The sequence below is a fragment of the Pongo pygmaeus genome, chromosome 3, assembly GCF_028885625.2.
Source record: "Pongo pygmaeus isolate AG05252 chromosome 3, NHGRI_mPonPyg2-v2.0_pri, whole genome shotgun sequence".
Classification (NCBI taxonomy): Eukaryota; Metazoa; Chordata; class Mammalia; order Primates; family Hominidae; genus Pongo; species Pongo pygmaeus.
In genome coordinates, this window is record NC_072376.2 from 38,847,129 (window position 1) to 38,871,253 (window position 24,125).

General features: G+C 40.1%; 2 protein-coding genes across 6 annotated transcripts; one reads left to right on the top strand and one right to left on the bottom strand.

Moving 5' to 3' along the window:
• Window positions 1-337: 337 nt before the first annotated feature.
• On the bottom strand, window positions 338-5,285 carry RPL9 (ribosomal protein L9). 2 transcript variants are annotated; one of them, XM_054484652.2, is made up of 8 exons: window positions 5,123-5,285; window positions 4,626-4,672; window positions 4,426-4,541; window positions 3,815-3,910; window positions 2,630-2,762; window positions 1,083-1,163; window positions 748-864; window positions 338-440 (listed from the first exon to the last, which is right to left on the bottom strand). In XM_054484652.2, the coding sequence occupies exons 2-7, from the start codon at window positions 4,669-4,671 to the stop codon at window positions 758-760; spliced, it is 579 nt and encodes a 192-aa protein (XP_054340627.1). In that variant the 5' UTR covers window position 4,672; window positions 5,123-5,285; the 3' UTR covers window positions 338-440; window positions 748-757. The 2 variants fall into 2 exon arrangements, with proteins under 2 accessions (XP_054340627.1, XP_054340626.1); XM_054484651.2 differs by lacking the exon at window positions 5,123-5,285 and adding an exon at window positions 4,754-4,894.
• Window positions 5,258-23,852, top strand: LIAS (lipoic acid synthetase). Of its 4 annotated transcripts, none has more exons than XM_054484647.2 (11): window positions 5,258-5,395; window positions 7,048-7,220; window positions 8,456-8,549; window positions 9,808-9,888; window positions 11,329-11,485; window positions 11,568-11,625; window positions 13,810-13,938; window positions 16,317-16,462; window positions 17,541-17,611; window positions 19,384-19,495; window positions 23,326-23,852. In XM_054484647.2, the coding sequence occupies exons 1-11, from the start codon at window positions 5,351-5,353 to the stop codon at window positions 23,376-23,378; spliced, it is 1,119 nt and encodes a 372-aa protein (XP_054340622.1). In that variant the 5' UTR covers window positions 5,258-5,350; the 3' UTR covers window positions 23,379-23,852. The 4 variants fall into 4 exon arrangements, with proteins under 4 accessions (XP_054340622.1, XP_054340623.1, XP_054340624.1 ...); XM_054484648.2 differs by having other exon boundaries at window positions 5,283-5,395; window positions 19,384-19,491; XM_054484649.2 differs by lacking the exon at window positions 19,384-19,495 and having other exon boundaries at window positions 5,283-5,395.
• Window positions 23,853-24,125: the final 273 nt, after the last annotated feature.

Sequence of the window (24,125 nt, forward strand, 5' to 3'; positions counted from 1 at the left end):
AAATGGCTGAGGTAAAAGACAAGATTATTGAGACCATGAACCAAACCAACTACACCTTCTAATTCTAACTGATGCTGTATCACTTTGTTCTACTCAGCTGTTTTTCCACCAGTGACTAAGACAACATTTGCCTTACCAAATATTCAAATTCATGCCTCAGCAGATTTAGACACTTTCAGGGTATTCCTAAAGTTCTATATGCAATGATGAACAGCCTCATGTTTGCCTGTCACTGGTACAATATTCCTCTTGCCTAAAATATATCCTTGCTATTCAAGAACCAGATTAAAGCTCCTTGTTCCACAAGGGAGAAAAACTAACTAAAAAGGATAACCGGTTTAAGAAGAAGGTCCAAATCAACAGGTCTTTTATTGCATCATTTAAATATCACAAGTAGGTCTTAAGTGTCATCTGGCATCTTCTTTCTGTAGCCGGGCTAACTGTAAAAAAAGAAAAAAAATCTGTAAATCCCCATCAATACACTTGCCCAGAAAAGTACTAATCTTTTTTCTGTACTGTTCTAAATAATCTAAAACATACCTCAAGACTATGACTTACTGATTCACAGTAAACTATACACAGTAAAATGCATGCCAATTCCATCTTTTATTCTGTCAAATTTACCGTGTTCCAGAATGCTTAACTCTCCATTTTCTATTACTACAACTTCAGTTTAAGTCTTTTAGTAAATTAAGAGCTTCATTCAACTAAAGCAGTAATAAAACTTAAGACACTATAAGAACTTACCTCTTAGATCTTATTCATCAGCCTGCTGAACAGTTCCTTTTTCAGAGACATAGATACCATCCAAAAATTTCCTGATATCCTTGTTTTTAACTGTTGTGGCTTGCTGAATCAAAGCCGCTATAGAAGTGAAGATAAAGCAATTAATACATTAGCCTAACCCATCCTAAAAAGAAAGTATTTCATTATATGCTCTACTTAAAAATTTCAGAATGTGACCTTTTTATTTTCACAATTTAAAAAGCTAATCAAATAAAAATTAGCAAAATACTGTATTTTAAACAACAAGATTTAGACAAAATCTTGTAGGCATAATTAGATATAGTAAACATACAAACCTGAATTTGAAACAAGCTCAATGTCATTTCCTTCAAGGATTAATTCATCTTTCTGGGCTTGAGATACCGAACAAGCAACACCTAAAAGGGGAGAGGGCATTTGCATAGCATCAACACAAAACCAGATCTGTGTAAAAAATATTTAAATTGCAGAGGCACTAATTTATTCCATGTAAAACTCCATGCACCAAAAGAATCTTTTCTTAAGATTTTGAGGCCGGGCGCAGTGGCTCACGCCTGTAATCTCAGCACTTTGGGAGGCCGAGGCAGGCAGATCATGAGCTCAGGAGATCGAGACCATCCTGGCTAACACTGTGAAACCCATCTCCAGTAAAAATACAAAAAACTTAGCTGGGCGTGGTGGTACGTGCCTATACTCCCAGCTACTCAGGAGGCTGAGGCAGGAGAATCGCTTGAAGCCAGGAGGCAGAGGTTTATTTTTTACATATGGGTTCTCATTAAATGTTGCTGACCATAGCTAGTATCATAGAGTATTTTTGGAGAGCCATTATTTTGATACTAAGAATCTCCCTTCTTCCCACCCCTCCCCACCCCAATGGAATCAAAATGCATCAAGCCAGGTATGTTTTAAGAGGCCGAGGTGGAAGAACTGCTTGAGTCTGCAAGTTCAAGACCAGCCTGGACAACATAGCAAGACCCTGCCTCTACAAAAAATTTAAAAATTAGCCAGGGCCAGGCACCATAGCATTCCTTGAAATCAGCCTGGGCAACGTGGCGACAGTCTCTACAAAAAATCAAAAATCAGCCGGATGTGGTGGCAGGCACCTGTAGTGCCAGCTAGTGGGGAAGCTGAGGTGGAAGAAACACCTGAGCACGAAGGTGGAAGCTGCAATGAGCTGAGATCACGCCACTGTACTCCAGCCTGGGCAACAGAGCAAGACCCTGCCTCAAATAAAAAGCACTAAGCTTTAAATTTTTTTAAAGCTACCGTGTTTACTATGTATTACGCATGCACTGTTGTTTTTCAACTTTAACTCATTTAATCAAAGATGTTTGCAATTTTAAGCTGCAGAGAGATGACATGCCCAAGGTGGACAGTGAGAGCTGAAATTTAAGCTAGGCTATTAACCACTACTCATGTAGTTTTCTCTTTAGATTTCAAAGGTTCTTACCACAAAGAAATAAATGGAGTGATGGATGTGTTAATTGGCCTGATTTGGTCATTCCACAGAATATGCATGTGTTGAAACATCACATTGTGCTCCATAAATACACACCATTATATACACCTTTTGTAAATTTAAAGTCTTTTTAAAAGATTTCATTTGCCAAGTTAAATACAACCACCACTGCAAGCTACTCCAATGTATCAACTTTCTGAAATTGTAATCGATATAATGATATAAACCCTTAAGTAGCACCAACAGTTGTTAAGTGTAATCAAGAGATAATTCTAAAACAAATCTGGTTTTACTCAGCACAAACACAAAACAACAGCCAACTAAAGTACGGAAGTTGGGAGTGGAAAAGGAGGAAAAAAATATGAAGGAAAAATTTCTTAATTCTGTCTGAGGGTATGCACATACCTGGTCTCATCCGAACCCTGCGGATGTATTTTTCACCCAAGAAATTTCGGATTTCAACAAGAGACCCATTCTCCTGGATAACGACGTTGATGGGGAAGTGAGCATACACAGACCTCATCTTGTAACGGAAGCCCTGTGTTAAATAAATAAGCAAGCTATTAGCAATGCTGAGGAATATTTTTAATAGTTTTAAAATTTTCTAAGATGCTTATATTTATTTTAAAATGTAACACTCACTGTCAAGATTTTCTAATAACTGTCACCTGAACCAAGCCTTATAAACATTGTTCTGTCTATTCAGTGGACTGTAAAACTCCTTGCGGAGGCTTTATTTCACTATCTCTTATGCCTTCAATGAACAATGCTGCCTTCTTTTAATGAGAACCCCAAAGCCCTGATCTTAGACATTAGACTAACATTTACTGAGTTACTAAGGTACAGCACATGGCAGGAATTGAGACCACCAAGCCAAAGGCAGGCCCCCTGCCTTCAAGGAACTTCAAGACTAAGAGCAAGAGTAGATGGGGGAATCTTAACAGATTTATAATAGATGTACAGGGTGCCATTATCAGGTGCATTCTAGAAGTATAATGCAAAGAAAACCATTTCAGCATGAACTTTTTATCTTGAGGGGAGAGACGGTGGGTTGGAAAGAATAATGACATACATTACGGCAGCAGACAGAAACTCAGAAACTACATCTTTTTCTATCCCAACAATGGGTCCTGATGGTGAGATATGATTGCCAACTAGTACTGCGTAGATTTCCTATCTTAAAAAAAGAAAATTCGGAAGGTGTGAAAATTCATCATTAGCCTACTTTTGAAAAGTTGCACCCATCTAGCCATGCATGGTGGCTCATGCCTGTAATCCCAGCACTATGGGAGGCCAAGGTGGGAGGATCGCTTGAGCTCTGCCTGGACAAAATAGCGAGACCCCAGTCTCGATTTAAAAAAAAAAAAAAAAACCCCAACAACAGAAAAAACAAGCATGTTGTACCCATCTGGTCTTTGCTCTCAGCTCTCTCTCTTAAAGACCCAGAGATGCCTATTTTTGCCAAGTTCTTGTGTATTACACCAAATAAAATACATAACCCATTCTCTGAAAGACACACTTATGCTGTATAAAGCACAGGTTTGAGAAACCTCCCTTTCCAAAACAAGGAAGTCTGATCCATCTGCTTACCAGTGTAACTCCCTTGATCATGTTCTGTACATGACTACAAATAGTCCGAACGGTAGCCAGTTCCTTTCTGTTACCCCACCATTTGTCAACCCGGAGCTGTAACAGACAAAAAATGTATTCTTTCCAGAAATATGCAGGCTTAAAAGACAACAGACCGCTTACCGAATTACTTTAAGATTCTAGAATTAACCCTAATCAAAGCACATGGTTTTCAACTAGAAAAATCCAAACACCTATAAAACCTCCCAACGTTAAGCTTTGTACAAGTTGCAACAAACTTCCCTTCTGGAAAATTAAATCATCAGGTTTAAATTACCTACTTTACTGCCGGTTCCTGTGATTTTTACAGAGCAATCACTAGGAAAATAAACCAAACTTCTAACACCGTTAAGACGTGTCACTGATGACCACTATTACATTTGAGCTTTATACAATTGGCTGTGTTCAGAATCTGGTTTTTCAATTTCACTAAACAGGCTGATATTCTGGACAGCAACATTTAAAGCTAAAGCACTGAACCTCAATTCGAAAATTGTTAAAGCAACCAAACGTGATGCTGTTATAAACCACCTTCCAACGAGCAACTGAATTATCAGAAGAAAAACCCTCACCCTCTTTTTTTTCTTTCCAAGAAGACTGAGTTCTACATTGATGTGATTGAAGTCCCTCCGCAGGGTTCCTCTGGGGCCCTTCACGATAACTGTGCGTCCCTTCAGAGTAATGTCGACTAGAAGAGAGAACACACTCGTCAGGCCACACAACGCTTGGAACGCGCAGTAAAGATGTAAGTAAAAGACATCAAGTCTCATACCATTTTCTGGAATGTCGACAGTCTGATTGCTGAGAATGGTCTTCATTCTGAAACACAAACACTAGGGGTGAGGCCGACGCAAGGCCCGTTTTTCCACCAAACTACGCCGCACAAAGCTCCACTCCTACCGGAGACTGCCAGGCGGAAGTTCCAGACAGGATGTCGGAGGACGGGAGACCGACAGCGGGCCCCAGTGTGTCCCAGCCTGGAAGGAGCAGCCCCAAAGCGAGAATTACGAGGCCCAGCAGTCGAACTCCCGCTCAGGCCAACTCTGGAAGTCCTATGCGGGCGGTGCCATCCCGGCAAGACTGAGGGGCGGGAATAGGCCAAAAAGCCCAGAACAGGATTCGCATCCGGCGCCGCCAGGTTCATATGGCGCTTGCCGAGCTGGGGGACAAACAGGACAAGGTTCCGAGAGTGGGAGCCGCGCCGCAGCCTTTCCCAGAGCAGATGGCTTCAGATTCCCAGTACCCCCACGAGCACAGAAACATCCTTACCTCGCAGCAGACGCAGCAAAGAAAGAACGTCTGTCGTCATTACGTACTTGTATCTCGTAAGGGGCCTGCGTATTGCGTCATGAGTGCGCGACGCACGTATGGCTAAAGCAGCCAATCGTGGAGCAGCTTGGCTGCTTTGTCATAAACGGAGCGACGTAATTTCGACCTGTCCTTTCCCGGGAGTTAGCGATCCCTCAAGCCCTGCACTGCGCTAGTCCCAAAGAGGAAATGTCTCTACGCTGCGGGGATGCAGCCCGCACCCTGGGGCCCCGGGTGAGCGGCGGGGCGAACGGGTTTGGGCGTGGGGTGGGGGGATCCTATCTCTTCAGAGCGCCCATGCCCAATAATAAAGGCCAGTGCATTTACTGAACATTTACTTCTAGCCAATGGCAGTTTTAAACGTTTTTCGTGTAATCTCATGTAATTATCCCGCCAGCCCCATGATACAGAGTCTCTGGCGTCAGTTTGTTTGAAAGTCTCTCTGGGCCAGCACTGAGGACTTATTTTCTGCTTAGAGTGGTTTGTACCCTATATTTATGGAGCACTGCAGTGAGCACCCCACGTAGCTATTCTGTCTTGGACTCTCACTGTGTGTGAGACACCACTCTAGCCGCAGAGAACACAAACCTGTCCTCTAGGCTTTAACTGCAGACATTGAGAAGTGCAGTAGCAATCGTGCAACACCCTAACAGGCACTCTTTGAGTTGTCGAAGGTTCTTTTGAGTTATATGTGCAGACTCGTGGATTTTGTAGTGTTTTGGCTATCTCATGCACGTTTGTGTTCAGATGTAAAAGCCGAATACCATGATTTCTTATGTTCTTGACTGCCATGTTCAAACACAGAAACAATGTAACCTAGAAAGTAAAAACGTTCATCCTGGCCAACATGGTGAAACCCCGCCTCTATTAAAAATACAAAAATTAGCTGAGCGTGGTGGCACGCGCCTGTCGTCCCAGCTACTTGGGATGCTGAGGCAGGAGAATCGCTTGAACCCGCGAGGCGGAGGTTGCAGTGAGCCGAGATCGCGCAACTGCACTCCAACCTGGGCGACAGAGCGAGACTCATCTCAGAAAAAAAGAGGAAAAAAAAAGAAAGTAAAAACGTTAGGCTTGGTTTTCCCCCTTCCAGTTGTTTAAAACCAACTGGGCACTATTAACCTACGTTTCAACAATTATGCTTATTCAAAGCTCGAGAGATTTATTGCACACTTCACTTTAAACGCCCCTGATTCAAGTCAGGACCACAACAGTTTTAAACTGTGGCACCTTCTTCAGTTATTGCAGTTCAATCATGTTGAAAGACAAACATCTAGTTCCTGGTAGGTGGAGTACATGAAAGTGTGATATATGTTAGATAGTTCCAGAGATTTTCGGGCCGGGCGCGGTGGCTCCCGCCTGTAATCCCAGCACTTTCGGAGGCCAAGGCAGGTGGATCACCTGAGGTCAGGAGATCGACACCATCCTGGCTAACATGGTGAAACCCTGTCTCTACTAAAAATACAAAAAAATTAGCCGGGCGTGGTGGCGGGTGCCTGTAGTCCCGGCTACTCAGGAGGCTGAGGCAAGAGAATGGCATGAACCCGGGAGGCGGAGCTTGCAGTCAGCCAAGATTGCGCCACTGCACTCCAGCCTGGGCAACAGAGCAAGACTCCGTCCCAAAAAAAAAAAAAAAAAAAAAAAAGACAGATTTCCAAATCTATTCTAAACTCAGTAGTAAACAGTCAACTCTTATTCTCTTTTAGGTTTGGTTCCTTCATTCATCTTTTATATTATATTCTAATGCCCTAGAATACTAGAGCTCCTAGTTTGACATAATTTCTGTACCACTTTTTTAGCTTTACCCTTCCGTTTAGGTGTTATGATGTGTTAAAACTAAATTATTACGGACTCCACTAAATAAATGTCATAATTAACTCTTTGTTTAGGTATTTGGAAGATATTTTTGCAGCCCAGTCAGACCATTAAGTTCCTTGCCAGATAAAAAAAAGGAACTCTTACAGAATGGACCAGACCTTCAAGATTTTCTATCTGGTGATCTTGCAGACAGGAGCACCTGGGATGAATATAAAGGAAACCTAAAACGCCAGAAAGGAGAAAGGTAATTGAAAATTTGAGATAATTTTAATGTCCCGTTCCTTTATTGTGCATTATTTTCAGATATAACCAAGCCCTAGAATCTGTTTTTAATATCAGACTTGTTAAATTTAGCTAAAAATCATTAGAAAGATGTGATAACAGAACTAGATAGAACAAGTAAGCAGATGAAATTTTTGGAATCTTTCTCTTTTCTCTTGTCCTTACTATGTTACACTGCCATCTCCCCATTTTCTACCCAGCATCCGACTTCTTCAGAGTAAAGATTACTGCTTTGCTACTAGTCTGTTAGATCTGGGTTAGTAGGTGTTGATGATCTAACTTGTGCTTCTCCTAGTTAATTTACATATGACCTATGGATACCTTGCCTTAATTTAAAAGAATGATGGAATTTTATGTAGAAGGTAGATTGAGTTGAGAGATAACTTAATCCTGCTCCTTCTATATCACAAGTGGATGGAAGTCATGGAGAACCAAGGATACACAGTCTCCACTCCAAATTTTAGATCTCTTTTCCATTGAGTAGCCACTATAAAATCTAGAATGTAGAGCAGATAGTGCACAGTTGTGATCTTTCCTCAGTCTAAACAAGTAGAGTACTTTTTGGCAGTATCATTCATGAGGGATGAGATATTCGAAAACTTACTCATTCTCTTATTAGAATAGTGTAACTCTGCCTTTGCAAAAAAGGTAGACATGAGTATAGCGCCCTGTTACACTCCATTATTGGTGTTTTCTTTTTGTTTTGTTTTGTTTTTGAGACAGTCTTGCTCTGTCACCCAGGTTGGAGTGCAGTGGCGCGATCTTGGCTCACTTCAACCTCCGCCTCCTGGGTTCAAGGGATTCTTCTGCCTCAGCCTCCCAAGTAGCTGGGACTACAGGCGCCTGCCACCACGCCCGGCTAATTTTTGTATTTTTAGTAGAGACAGGGCTTCACCATATTGGCCAAGCTAGTCTCGAACTCTTGACCTTGTGATCCGCCCACCTCGGCCTCCCAAAGTGCTGGGATTACAGGCATGAGCCACCACACCCGGCCATTATTGGTGTTTTCTAAAGTGGTTTGAGCAAGGCTAAATTTGATTCTGTGTTCTTACTCCTATGACAGAAATTATAAGAGTTATTCTAAGGTTATAGAAAAAATTATTAACTAGGAATTGTAATAGAAGAAATTAACTTCAAAGCTGTGTAATTATTTGGCAGCATATTTGTTAATAGATAGTTATGTTTGGCTTTCCTTAGGTTAAGACTACCTCCATGGCTAAAGACAGAGATTCCCATGGGGAAAAATTACAATAAACTGAAAAATACTTTGCGGAATTTAAATCTCCATACAGTAAGTTGTCAAAGTGTAAACTATCCCTCTTAACCAAAAGCCATGTTTCTACGTTTATATAACTTAAAAATTATTAATAAATATATAAATAATAGCAAAGAAAGTAAATATGTTAAGTGATACATTACTACCAGGAATGGAAATATATTTAGAATCATTTTTCCGGCAAACAAAGAGATTTTTTGCCCTACAAGTTTGGAAACAAGGCTTTGTTTGTTTGTTTTATATTGCAAATTAGATACATGATTCGTTGGAAAGAATATAAAATTAAATGTGAAGCTATGTCACATATACAATGCCATATATAAACCATACTCCTTTACCTTTAACTCTTCAGTATATATTCTTTCAGACTTTTTTATTTGCACATATGAAGTATATACATTCGTAAAGTTTTTAATTTAAAAATTGGATTTTGGCCGGGTGTGGTAGCTCACACCTATAATTCCAGTACTTCGGAAGGCTGAGGTGGGAGGATCACCTGAGGTCAGGAGTTCAAGACCAGCCTGGCCAACATGGTGAAACCCCGTCTCTACTAAAAATACAAAAAAAATTAGCTGGGCATGGTGGCGTGAGCCTGTAGTCCCAGCTACTTGGAAGTCTGAGGCTGGAGAATCACTTGAGCTTGGGAGGTGGAGATTGCAGTGAGCTGAGATGGCACCACTGCACTCCAGCCTGGACGACAGAGTGGACAGAGTGAGACTCCATCTTAAAAAAAAAAAAAAAATTCAAGTCTGTCCATTCTTACATAATTATGTAAGGGAGTACACCTCTATAGGACATGCTCACTACACTCTAATCTTAATATAGAGTTTGGCAGTTTCACAGCCTTTTTTTTTTTTTTTTGGAAGATAGGGCATTGCTCTGTTGTCCATGCTGGAGTGCTGTGGCATAATTGCCTTGACCTCCCAGGCTCAAGTGATCCTCCCTCCTCAGCCTTCTGAGTAGCTGGGAGTATAGGTGCACATTACCACGCCTGACTAACTTTTTGATTTTTTGTAGAGGCGGGATTTCACTATGTTGCCCAGACTGGTTCCAGACTCCTGGGCTCAAGCAGTCCTCCCGCCTCAGCTTCCCAAAGTGCTGGAATTACAGGCATGAGCCAGCGCACTTGGTCTTAACAGCATTTTTGAATAGAGAATGTCTTCAAAAATATGTTGTAAACAATGAGAAGTTTAAAATGTCTAATCATGGTCACCAATTGTTTAGTTGGTAGATATTGTCAACCTAATGGTGTTCCATTTCCTTTTGCATACAGGTATGTGAGGAAGCTCGATGTCCCAATATTGGAGAGTGTTGGGGAGGTGGAGAATATGCCACCGCCACAGCCACGATCATGGTAGGGCCAGCCTCAACCTCTATGGCTTTAGTCTAGAAACTGAAAGGGACTATTTTGTGTCTTCCTCCTAAAAATTTGCATTATGAATCTCTGGTCAGATTTTTCATTACATTTGCATTTATGAAAAATATTAAGAAAAAACCTGATGGAATAATCCAGCCTGTTGTGATCTCACCCTTCTCTGAATAAATCTATTATTGGTTCTTTCATTTATGTGATAGTTAATCACGTGCTGCCTTGAGATACCTCTCCTATCAATGTTTGGAAACATTATTCATGATTGCTTAACTTTTTATGTGTTTTCTGTTTAATATATTCAATAAGAAGGAGCTGTGCTTTCTGTTTTCACATCCATGGAGACCTGCACATTGATCTGTCACATATTTTATGTCTTTTAAAATCATCTTTTTTTTATTATTGAGTAGATATAAAAGTATCTTCATAGGCCGGGTGCAGTGGCTCATGCCTGTAATCTCAGCATTTTGGGAGGCCGAGGCAGGTAGATCATTTGAACCCAGGAGTTCGAGACCAGCTGGGCAACATGGTAAAACCTTGTCCATACAAAAAAAAGTTTTTAAAAATTAGCTGGGCATGGTGGCACTTGCCTGTATACCCAACTTCTGAGGAGGCTGAGGTGGGAGGATCACTTGAGCCCAACAGGTCGAGGCTGCAGTAAGACATGATCATGCCACTGCATCCCAGCCTAGACTACAGAGCAAGACCCTGTTTCAAAAAAAAAAAAAATTATCTTATAAACTGTGTAAGTTATGAAGAATAACACAACAGACACCCTCATACCTCCAGTTTGAGATTAAAACGTTAGCATTATCTTTGAATACCCCCGTACCCCCTAAACTGTATATTAGAATCCCATTTTTCAGTTGTGTTTCTATTTTGTTTTAAGAAATGGGGGTCTCACTCTGTCACCCAGGCTGGAGTGCAGTGGCACAGTCATAGCTCACTGCAGCCTTGAACTCCTAGGCTCAAGTAATCCTCCTATCTCAGCCTCCCTAAATACCTGAGGCTACAGGTACATGCCACTACACCCAGCTAATTTTTAGAGACAGGGTCTCACCATGTTGCCCATGCTGGTCTCAAACTCTTAACAATCCTCTCACCTCAGCCTCCAGAGTAGCTGGGATTATAGGAGCAAGCCACTGAACCCTGCTTTGTTTTTAAATTTAAATTTTGTGTCCTTTCCTGATCCCATCCCCTTTTCCCTGAACACTATTCTTATTGCTGAGTTTATTATTTCCCTTTCTTTTTAGTTTTATCACATATATTTGTGTTCCTTGACTATCATTTAGTTTTGAATGTTTCAAATTTCTTGTAAACAGAACCAAACTGTATGCATTCTTTGCAACTTGCTTTATTCTCTCAACATTATGTCCTTAAGGGTCATCTGTCTATTTCATTTAAATTGTAACATTTCTATTCTAGTTGATGGGTGACACATGTACAAGAGGTTGCAGATTTTGTTCTGTTAAGACTGCAAGAAATCCTCCTCCACTGGATGCCAGTGAGCCCTACAATACTGCAAAGGCAATTGCAGAATGGGGTCTGGATTATGTTGTCCTGACATCTGTGGATCGAGATGGTTAGTGTGTCATCATGGCCTCTACCAGAAATTGGCTCTAAATGGTGACATCATCTTGAGCAGTGGATTCTTTTGTTTCTAGATATGCCTGATGGGGGAGCTGAACACATTGCAAAGACTGTATCATATTTAAAGGAAAGGTACTTATTTTTGCATTTGTTTGTGTAATTTAAGGACCTTTTTGGACCCATATGAGTTCAGTTTAAGTTCATTACCTTGAAGCAGGGATTATTCACTTTTGGGGAGTTTCATAGTTTTCTGATAATTTACTGGAAATTATGTACACATTTCTTTGGAAAAAGCATATTTGTATGTACAGATACATATTTGCAGAGAATTTTAGGGGCTCAGTGACATGAACTTACCCATAGACCTTTAGCCCATAGAATCCCTCCCTCATATTAGAGCATTAGTCTAAACTTTGAATAATTTTCTTTAAAAAGTATAAACCTGGTCTTCTTAGTAATGATTTTTTTTTTTTGAGATGGAGTCTCACTGTTTTGCCCGGGCTAGAGTGCATGGCACCATCTCACTGCAACCTCTGCCTCCCAGTTCAAGCATTTATCCTGCCTCAGCCTCCCGAGTAGCTGGGATTACAGGCCCGCGCCACCACGCTCAGCTAATTTTTGTACTTTTAGTAGAGATAGGGTTTGACCATGTTGGTCAGGATGGTCTCAAACTCCTAACCTCAATTGATCCACCCACCTGAGCCTACCAAAGTGCGGGATTACAAGCCTGAGCCATCGCGCCCGGCCTGTTTTTTTTGTTTTTTTTTTTTGTTTTTTCTTTTAAGAGACAGTCTTGCTTTGTCATCTAGGCTGGAGTGCAGTGGCCTGATGATCATAGCTCACTGCAGCCTCAAACTTCTGGGCTCAAGCAATCCTTTTGCCTCAGCCTCCCGAGTAGCTGGGACTACAGGTACACACTGCCACGCTTGGCTGATGTTTTTACATTTCTTTTTTAGAGACAGAATCTTGCTGTGTTCCCCAGGCTGGTCTCAAACTCCTGACCTCAACCAATACTCCTGCCTCGCCCTCCCAAAGGGCTGGGATTATTCTGATTTTCTACAACTCAGTACTAGTTTGGCACCTAAGCACACTTAGCAAATTTTTTAAGTGATTCCCTAGTATTTTCTATTTTCTATTTACTATAGTTCATTTTTGAAAAATCTGTTTGCAATCCACTAGGTTTATTTTACAAGCTTCAGTGGGTCTCAGCTGGCAGTTTAAAAAAGCAATAGAACCAAGCACAGTGGTTCACGCCTGTAGTTCTAGCACTTTGGGAGGCCAAAGCAGGAAGATTGCTTGAGGACAGGTGTTCAAGACCAGCCTGGGCAACATAGGGAGATCCTGTCTCTACAAAAAATAAATTAAAAAAAAAAAAATAGCTGGATGCGGTAGCATGCGCCCATAGTCCTACCTGCTTGGGAGGCTGAGGCAGAAGGATTGCCTGAGCCCAGGATTTCAAAGTTACAGTGAGCTATGATGCACTGGGCAACAGAGCAAGACCCTGTTTTTATTTAAAAAAAAAAAAAAACAATTATAGGATATGTTCTTTGAACATCTCTTATATTCATGATAAGGGTGTACATGTGGTCTTTTCTACATCTGTTCTTTCAGGGAACAACTCCAGACACTTTGCCAGTGGGTTTGTGAAAAAATTTGTCAGCCATTTCAGTCATTTTTGCTGGTGTCAAAGGGAACAGCTCTGTGACCCAGTTCACATTATAATGCTTGGATGAATAGATATAGCCACAATATAAATAGGAAGATTAATGTTTAGCTCGTACTTCGTTTAACAAAGCTCATGACTCAGCAACCCAGAAAATAGTTTTTAAAACTCATAGCACTTGTGAAATATTTGCCTAGAGGAAGGGAGGAAAGCATGATTTGATGACTTTAAAGAAATCAAAATTAAAGCAATCAAATAATACTCACATTTATATAAGAAATATTTCAATTTACTTTCTAATGAGTAAAGTTTTATATTTAATGTTTTAATATTTCATATTTTAGTTTCTTACAATTATTTACTTTTTCTAAAACCTACTCAAATTAGGTTTAAAAGTCTACTATATATAATTTGAAATTTTATTCAATTTGCCTACAGGTGTGTTTTAACCACTGTGTCCATAGTATTTAATGATCTGCTTTTTTTTTTTATAATGGTTCATGTATGAACATCTGTATGTTCATACTTTTCTTGACAAAGTTCTAAAGGTTACTGTGTTGAAACATACTGAATGATTACTGATAATTTCTATTTTGAGGAACAGGTGTGTCAGTTCTTTCTCTCTGTTTGATAATTCTCTCTTTTCCCCTTAGGAATCCAAAAATCCTTGTGGAATGTCTTACTCCTGATTTTCGAGGTGATCTCAAAGCAATAGAAAAAGTTGCTCTGTCAGGATTAGATGTGTATGCACATAATGTAGAAACAGTCCCGGAATTACAGAGGTGAATACGTGTACAAAGTAATGTTGGGAAGTTAGGTGGGTCAAAATATGCCATATATTCTTACCTTTTCCAGGGGTGAACTTTGCCATTGACTTTTACAAAGTAAACTCGATTCTTTTTTGTTTTTTAGGCAAACTCAATCTATGTCTGTTACATAAAAATCAGAAAATATCACCAACAAAAACAGCATAAATATCACCCATAATAGTATTTCCACCCAGCAATATCAGTTACTAACACCTTAGTGTTTATATTATAAACACTATATTTATACTACATATTTGTATTTTTATATTTATAATATACTTAATTTTTATATTACAAACATTAAGATGTTAGTAACTCATATTACTAACAGTTACTGTGTGTGTTTTAATACCCACAAATAATGAACATCTTTTTTTCTTTTGTTTTAAAATAATATCATACTGCAAATTTCAATGAGTTGTTTGTTTCCCCCTCCCCACAAAAAAAGTTTTCAAAGGAGGGAAAAAATTACACTAGAGCAATTGCTTTGGTTGTAATTCTAAAGAAAAGACTTCAAAAATATATTTGGCTGGACGCTGTGGCTCACGCCTGTAATCCCAGCACTTTGGGAGGCAGAGGCAGGCAGATCACCTGAGGTTGGGAGTTCGAGACCAGCCTGACCAACATGGAGAAACCCCGTCTCTACTAAAAATACAAGATAGCCAGGCGTGGTGGCACATGCCTGTAATCCCGGCTACTCAGTAGGCTGAAGCAAGAGAAGAATCACTTGAACTCGGGAGGCAGAGGTTGCAGTGAGGTGAGATTGCGCCATTGCACTCCAGCTTGGGCAACAAGAGTGAAACTCCATCTAGAAAGAAAGAGAAAGGAGAAAAAAAAAATGTATATATATTATATATATTCATATATATTTATATATATATATATACATATTCAGCACTAATATGTGTAATAAATGATGCGGAAGAAAAACTCGTGGCTCACGCCTATAATCCTAGCACTTTGGGAGGCTGAGGTGGGCGGATTACCTGAGGTCGGGAGTTCAAGACCAGTCTGGCCAACGTGATGAAACCCCATCTCTACTAAATATATAAAAAATTAGCTAGGTGCAGACCTGTAATTCCAGCTACTTTGGAGGCTGAGGCAGGAGAATTGCTTGAACCCGGGAGGCGAAGGTTGCGGTAAGCCAAGATAGTGCCACTGCACTCCAGCCTGGGCGACAGAGCAAAACTTCGTCTCAAAAAAAAAAAAAAAAAAGAAAAAAACATATCATTCAGATGTACTTTTGTAAAAAAGTAGACACTATGCTTTCTTACTCCTAATAATTTCAGTAATTAAGAATAATTATTGGCAAGTAACACTGATGTAAGAAAAAAAAGTAAGGATTGTTATCCACATCCATTCAAATTTTAGAAAAATGAACATTTTAAGCTTCGGGCAAGAGTAATATCATTTTTTCTTTAATTTTAGCATTTAGCAGTGATTTTATTAGCTTCTACATATGATCTGTGTCATAGAGCCTGAAAGAAGTTACAGTAAACAATAACCACCATTTTCACTAAATCATAAACAGTAGAGACCATAACTTAATTTCAGTGGAGAAATTCTGTTAAAAAGTGATTTCTATAATGTCAGTTTCACAGTTACTTTTAAATTCATAAATTTGTTTCTTCTCTTTCCTGTTAACTAGTCTCTAATGAAAAACAATTACAGAAAATAAAGCTGCATTAGAATTGAAATGAAATCCAGTTTAACATCAGAAGCTTTCTGGCCTTTTGGCTTAAAGGATAAGTCATTTAAACCATGGTGGTTTGGCCATTGTTGAAGTCTAGGACACAGCCTGTTCCATCCTCGTCATGATATCACCACCAGTGGGTGCCAGTTTCCCTGGTTTCACTTAAAAACATGATCCTTTCCAGTGAAAATTCCAGAATCATGCATTTCTTTACCTAATATGTGGCAGTGTTGTATACTCACCAGCAGAGGGCAGCTTAGTCTTCAGAAAAGAAATGAACATGAAAGTTTCAACCCTCTGACATGTGGGTTCAGCTTATTTTTTTCTTTGTTCAGTATGGAGACTCTCTTACTTCTGCTTTTTTTCCTTTCTCTTCTAATTTTTCGCTTCAGAATTCTGGTTTCTGAATGCATAAACTGAAGTAATTTCTTCCATTCTACTTTTCTCTGCCCCAGGCTTGAGACAGAACTAGGGAGCCCAGTGAGGCCTTTTCTTTCCTAAATTAACAGTTAGGCATTTGTGCATAAATGCTACCTTTGAACTATGTGATTTAAGATAATGTGCAGAATGTACTTCTCTGGTCTTTCAGGTTGCTTGCATAACTGTGTACTTGGTTGAACTTGTAATACTTGCTGACAGCAGTCCTGCTGTTTTCCAGTAAGGTTCGTGATCCTCGGGCCAATTTTGATCAGTCCCTACGTGTACTGAAACATGCCAAGAAGGTTCAGCCTGATGTTATTTCTAAAACATCTATAATGTTGGGTTTAGGCGAGAATGATGAGCAAGTATATGCAACAATGAAAGGTAAAGAAATTGAAAAATGAAAAATCTTTCCCATGTAATTTGAGTAATAGCAGGAACCCACTCACTTTGAAGGCCCTTCTAAGAACAAAGAAAAGTATATGGTTATAGATGGCAGCATGAAAAGGAAACCAACTTGCACATGCACCCTCAAATCTAAAATACAAGTTAAAAAAAAAAAAAAGCAAAGGAAATAAATTTTCTTGGAATTTCATGGAGTGATATGCATGACACTCAGGATACAAAATTTATATCCCATTTTATTCCCCATCCTTGCATCCACTGAAAGCATGATTTCATCCACTTTTCTTATTCTATCATTGGACACTTTTGGAGAGCCAGCCTGGTACCAGGCACTGACAGTTCATAGATCAATGAGACTAATCCAGGCCTCTGAGAAAGAGCTTACTTGTAGCATTGTCACATAACATGGTGTGCTTTGGACTTTGCTGAACCTTAGTCCCGTAAGTCCATTTGCTTTGTGATTCTTGGACTTTTTAAACTTTGGAATTTAAAAGTTTTAATTTTAGCTGAAGACCCTTGGACTACTTATGTAGTTATTTAGTGGTTCAAAGAGTAATAAGTTCATATAGTAATCAAGACCTGCTGTTTACCACATTGCACACAGTTTATTAGAAAGATTCTTATATGTCAGAGTTTAAATCACAGCCCCCATAGCATATCTTGTGCATTGAGTAAAAGCCTAATGCAACATATTTGCTCTATAATATAGGTGCATTGAGTTTTTTGCATATACCATTTCCCATACCTTTTCTACCAAACAGACTCCTACTCTAAAACACCCTCCACTACTATTTTAGCATTGATTCTGTAGTATTAGAAGTATTTATCCTTGTGTGTATCAGCCCTACATGACTGTCTTAATTATTATTGTTTTCAGTCCTTACCACAGTCCCTGGCACATAATACTTTTGAATAAATAGATGTTGTCTTATTCCCCAACATGAAGATTATGGACTGTCATAAAGTTCACACCGTTTTTAAATATTCCTTAGGAAAATTATGCTTAGAGCTACAATTAAAGTATTTGCTAATGTAATTTGTGCTTTTCTTCCTACAGCACTTCGTGAGGCAGATGTAGACTGCTTGACTTTAGGACAATATATGCAGCCAACAAGGCGTCACCTTAAGGTACACGTATCTTGATTTGCTTTTTTTTTAAAGACGGAGTTTTGCTCTTGTCGCCCGAGCTGGAGTGTAGTGGCATGATCTCGGCTCACTGTAATCTCTGCCTCCTGGGTTCAGGTGATTCTCCTGCCTCACCCTCCTGAGTAGCTGGGACTACAGGTGGGTGCCACTACATCCGGCTAAAATATATATATATATATAATTTTTTTTTTTTTTCTTGACACAGAGTCTCGCTCTGTCACCCAGGCTAGAGTGCAGTGGTGCAATCTCGGCTCACTGCAACCTCCACCTCCCAGGTTCAAACGATTTTCATGCCTCAGCCTCCTGAGTAGCTGGAATTACAGGCACACACTACCACACCCGACTAATTTTTTTGTAGTTTTAGAGACAAGATTTTGCCATGTTGCCCAGACTGGTCTTGAACTCCTGAGCTCAGGCAGTCCACCCGCTTCGGCCTCCCAAAGTGCTAGAATTACAGGCGTGAGCCACCGCACCCGGCCGATTTTTTTTATTTTTAATAGAGATGGGGTTTCATCATTTTGGCCAGGCTAGTCTCGAACTCCTGACCTTAGGTGATCCGCCCGCCTCAGCCTTCCAAAGTGCTGGGATTACAGGTGTGAGCCACTGCGCCCAGCCCATGTATAGCTTTTGACTCCCAAAAAAAACATAACTACTAATAGCCTTCTGTTGACCGGAAGCCATACCAATAACAACAGTCAATTAACACACATTTTGTATGTTACATGTACTTTTATATGTATGTATGTGTGTGTGTATATCTGTATATACACACACACACATATATATACACACACACACACATATATATACACATCTTATTCTTACAATAAAGTCAGCTAGAGAAAAAATTTTTTTAACAAAATCGTAAGGAAAAGAAAATATATTTACTAGTCATTAAGTGGAAGTGGACCATCATAAAGGTCTTCATCCTCATCATCTTCATGTAGATGAGGAGGAGGGAGAAGAGGAGGAGTTAGTCATGCTGTCTCAGGGGTGGCAGAAATGGAAGAAAATCCTTGTATAAGTGGGCCTGTGCAGTTACCATGTTGTTCAGGGGTCAGCTGTATTCTTATAAGTCCCAGTTTTCATTTTATTATCTACATAAATCAGCTACATTTGCACATATTTACTGCCTCCCCCATTCTCTCCACAAATTTCACAACTCAAGTGAACCTAGAGAAAAAGAATTTAAAAGTTGGAAATGGCACTCATTTACACTTGGTTATTGTGTAACTTGTTTTTGTTATGTTAGAGCCAGAAGCGAAGTAAGAATGGGAAACCATTCTTTCTATTTCTGTCATGGACATTTATCCATTCATTCAAGAAGCTTGTGTTGAGCAGTGACCGTGTGCCAGTCACAGTGCTAAGCAGAAGATACAAGTTGAGTAAGACAGTCTTGTCCTCAAGAATCGGATAAGCATGAGTAATTCTGGAATTGAGCTGTTAACGAAGGAAAAATATAGATAAATAATATCTGTAGATAATCTCTTCTTTCTCTGTCCTTTGGAATAGCCAGTGTAGCACAAAATTGATATGCTTCCCTGTCTCTGTAATTCCCTGTATTTACATCCCAATAGAGTGGCCAAAAAGTAACCAGTAAACAGGTAGTCAGGGAGGAGGGAGAGGACAAAAGCCTGGGGGTGGGGGCAAGATGAATTATGCAGTGAAGAGCATTCTGCATACATGGGTATAGACTTTCTGCAGAATCAAAGTGGAATTCTAAAATCTGATCAGAAGTAATTATTTAAATCTAGGTTGAAGAATATATTACTCCCGAAAAATTCAAATACTGGGAAAAAGTAGGAAATGAACTTGGATTTCATTATACTGCAAGTGGCCCTTTGGTGCGTTCTTCATATAAGGCAGGTAAGTTAGATTGTGGGGCATGGTTTCATTTAGGCTATTAACTTTCCACATTAAGTTCTACCACCAATCACTAAAACTCTTGGCAAATTCTAATACCTTTGGTGGTCTTGGTAGAGGGCATAGTTTTTTTTTTTGGAACATCCTTAGGAGCTTTGCTCCACGGGGATCATATTAAGAAAAGTTTCTCTTAATCTTTTGTTTCTTAAACAAATTCAGCCCCCTGCTTTGTAACTCAGCTACTATAGTAAAAGCAGAAACAATTAGTTTATTAATTTTTTCTATATGTAGATTTCAGTAGTAGGTTATTCAGAAATGACAGAGCATGTCAAGCATCTAATAGGATTTTCTGAGAAATACATATTTATTTGGAAATGATGCCAGCTGCATCTCCAGACTACCAGTTTCAATCAGTTTAAGCACTGAAAAGTATCTATTTGATAGCATTGCTTGCATCATTAAATTTCTTTGTATTTTTCCCCCAGAGGCAACAGCAAAATATCCATAAGATTATTTTTCTCCGTAGAAACATTTAGTGGTTTTACTAGCTACAAGGCAATTTTTTTTTACCTTTGGAATTTCAGCTCTTATTTTAATCAATAGCTTGAATTGATTTATGAAAATAAAATCATTTTCCAAGGGATAAAAAGTCATGTGATAATGATTGTCAGAGGATTCATAAGAACATATCTGAAGACTGAATTTAATCTAGAAAGTGTTTATGATGTCCCTGTCAGTTGGACTTAACAATTATAATGATTAAGAATAAATAGGCTGGCCAGGTGGGGTGGCTCACACCTGTAATTCCAGCACTTTGGGAGGCCGAGGCAGGCAGATCACGAGGTCAGGAGATCGAGACCATCCTGGCTAACACGGTGAAACCCTCTCCACTACAAATAGAAAAAAATTAGCCGGGCATGGTGGCGGGCACCTGTAGTCCCAGCTACTCGGGAGGCTGAGGCAGGAAAATGGCATGAACCCGGGAGGTGGAGCTTGCAGTGAGCCGAGATTGTGCCACTGCACTCCAGCCTGGGCAACAGAGCAAGACTCTGTCTCAAAAAAAAAAAAGAGTAAATAGGCCAGGCAACATCGCTCATGCCTGTAATCCCAGCACTTTGGAAGGCAGGAGGATTACTTGAGCCTAGGAGTTCAAGGATGCAGTGAGCTATGATCGTGTCACTACAACTCCAGCCTGGGTGACAGAGCAAGACACTGTGTCTCAAAAATAAAATAAAAAAAAGAAACAGCTAGGCCAGGTGTGGTGGTGTGTGCCTATAGTCCCAACTTCTTTGGAGACTGAGGCAGGAGGATCACATGGGCCCAGGAGTTCAAATACAGCCTGAGCAACATCGTGAGATCTCATCTATTTTTTATTTTATTATTATTATTATTTTTTAGATGCAGTCTCTCTCCATCGCCCAGGCTAGAGTGCAGTGGCGTAATCTTGACTCACTGCAACCTCTGCCTCTCAGGTTCACGCCATTCTCCTGCCTCAGCCTCCTGAGTAGCTGGGACTACAGGTGCCCGCCACCACGCCTGGCTAATTTTTTGTATTTTTAGTAGAGACGGGGTTTCACTGTGTTAGCCAGGATGGCCTTGATCTCCTGACCTTGTGATCCGCCCACCTCGGCCTCCCAAAGTGCTGGGATTACAGGTGTGAGCCACTGCACCCGGCCGACCTTGTCTCTTTAAAAATAAACTAGGTATTGGCCAGGCATGGTGGCTAATGCCTGAAATCCCAACACTTTGGGAGGCCGAGGTGGGCAGATCACGAGGTCAGGAGATTGAGATCATCCTGGCCAACATGATGAAACCCCATCTCTACTAAAAATACAAAAATTAGCTGGGCATGGTGGTGCGCACCTGTAGTCCCAGCTACTCGGGAGGCTGAGGCAAGAGAATAGCTTGAACCCGGGAGGTGGAGGTTACAGTGAGCCAAGATCATGCCACTCCACTCCAGCCTGGCAAAAGAGTGAGACTCCGTCTCCAAAAGAAAAAATATATATACAAAAATTAGCCGGGCATGGTGGTGTGTGCCTGTAGTCCCAGCTAGTTGGGAGGCTGAGGCAGGAGAATTGTTTGAACCCGAGAGATAGAGGTTGTGGTGAGCCGAGATCATGCCACTGCACTCCAGCCTGGGCAACAGAGCAGGACTCTGTCTCAAAAATAAATAAATAAATAAATAAACTAGGTATTTTTTTTTTTATCTAAAGTGATGATGTTTTAAATGATTGCTTTATATATTGGGGTCTAAATCTTAAATATGTTTAAATTAGACAAATTCAATTTGAAAAAATTAATGCTCCAGTATTAGTAATATTCAGTATGTTCCTAGTTCCTATAAAGACATTTAAGGCCGGGTGCAGTGGCTCACGCCTGTAATCCTAGCACTTTGGGAGGCTGAGGCAGGTGGATCACTTGAGCCCAGGAGTTCAAGACCAGCCTGGGCAACATGGCAAAACCCCATCTCTACAAAAATACAAAAATTAGCTGGGTGGCTGATTTGCTGGGTGGTGGTGGGCACCTTTAGTTCTAGCTACCCAGGAGGCTGAGGTGGGAGGATCACCTGAGCCCAGGAGGTTGAGGCTGCAGTGAGCTGTGATTGTGCCACTGCACTCCAGCCTAGGTGACAGAATGAGACCCTGTCTCAAAAATAAATAAATAAAAATAGTAATTTAAAACATTTTAATGAACTAATAGCTCATCATAGTTTGAAAACCCAAGAATTTGATTCAGCACTGACTGACAGAATGTGGGGACTTTGAAAACCAGTAATTGTAAGTGATTTAGTCTTCAAGCAGCACTGCTGGCAAGCTAAAAATACATGTGAAGGATAGAACCACTATCAGCTTCTAGAATGGTTAGAGTAATATCCTTTGAAAGAAGTTTTTCTTTTGCTAAAGAAAAAGTTCTAACATAAAAGGAAATAAATTATGAACTTTCTGATGCTTTCTAAATTACCAGGAAAAGATCAGATTCTGGTACATGATGAGCATTAAACTAAAATGATGGATTAGGGTCTGGTAAAGTTGGTGCTACTCCCATGACATTTGGAGGAGGTATGGAGCAGCATGGATTACTTGGCTGGGTTATGAGCCTTGGGATTTGCAGAGATTATATGTAGATAGACTCATCACAGTTCTACTCATATGTAAGATGGCAAAGAGAAGTTAATCAGACTCCTCATAAAATCAGGCCTCTAGTGCTGCACTCTACCATAAGCATTGAGTCATGCTGTAATAGTGATAGACTAAATGGAACACTAATGGCCTAAAAAGAGAATGTGCCCTCTAAGCTGCTAACTTATTGCGTAGGCACAACTCAGGCAGTGGGAAGAAAGCCCATTACAAATGAAGAGCTCTTGCTTCCCTAGAGGGGAATAAGCTAAAGAGATTCCATCAGATGCGTCTGCTCAACTGCAACGAGGTCTGTTTTATAAACATCAGATCCAGCCTAATAATGTAGCAAAATTGCTCTTGGAAATGAATTTAGCCAAGAGCAATACTTTGACAGTGATGAGGGATAGATAGTGCACATAAAGTAGAATAAATGTGCAGACCCATATATACAGTAGGGTCACCCTTTGTAATATTGGGTTACTAGAAAGAATAATAGTAGGAGACTCTAGTCATTATTGCTGGAGAGAAAGGCCAAAGATATAGGGGATATTTAGGTTAGAAAAATATCGCCATTGAGGTTTGGGAAGAGAAAAGTGCCAATAAATACAAAAGTCTTCTTTAAAGGGGAAACACCAAAAATATAATTCTGAAATAGTTGTCTCACTGTTATTTACTTTAAATTGATATTAATGTGTTTTCCTTTTTCCTAAATAGGTGAATTTTTCCTGAAAAATCTAGTGGCTAAAAGAAAAACAAAAGCCCTCTAAAACTTCAACAAGACCTTCAAGACCACAGAAATTTTTAAAATTTGATTCCAGTTAGTAACAGAGGTGGTGCCAGAATGCCTGGACTGCAGTGGATGTACCCTACCTCTTTGCTTAAAAAAAAAAAAATGTCAATACCCAGGCATAGTGGCTCACGCCTGTAATCCCAGCACTTTAGGAGGCCAAGGCGGGTGGATCACCTGAGGTCAGGAGTTCGAGACCCTCCTGGCCAACATGGTGAAACCCTGTCTCCACTAAAAACACAAAAATTACTCAGGTGTGGTAGTGGGCGCCTGTAATCCCAGCTACTCGGGAGGCTAAGGCAGGAGAATCGCTTGAACCTGGGAGGGGGAGGTTGCAGTGAGCCAAGATCGCTCCATTGCCCTCCAGCCTGGGTGACAAGAGCAAAACTCCATCTCAAATAAATAAATAAAAAGGAAAAAAAGTCAATAAACTTTACAAATTTAATTACAGTAATTCATTTGGTTTTTAGTGTATCTTCTTTGTCCCAATTAAACAGTGGCTTGCTGTGATGTAATCTTAAAATATCTTTGTAAGAATTTTCTTTTAACATAATTTTAAAATGCATTAAAAACGTGGCATGGTGGCTCACACCTATAATCCCAACATTTTTGGAGGCCAAGGCGGGCAGATCACTTGAAGCCAGGAGTTCGAGACCAGCCTGGGCAACATGGTGAGAACCTATCTCTACAAAAAATTAGCCAGACGTGGTGGCACGCACCCATAGTC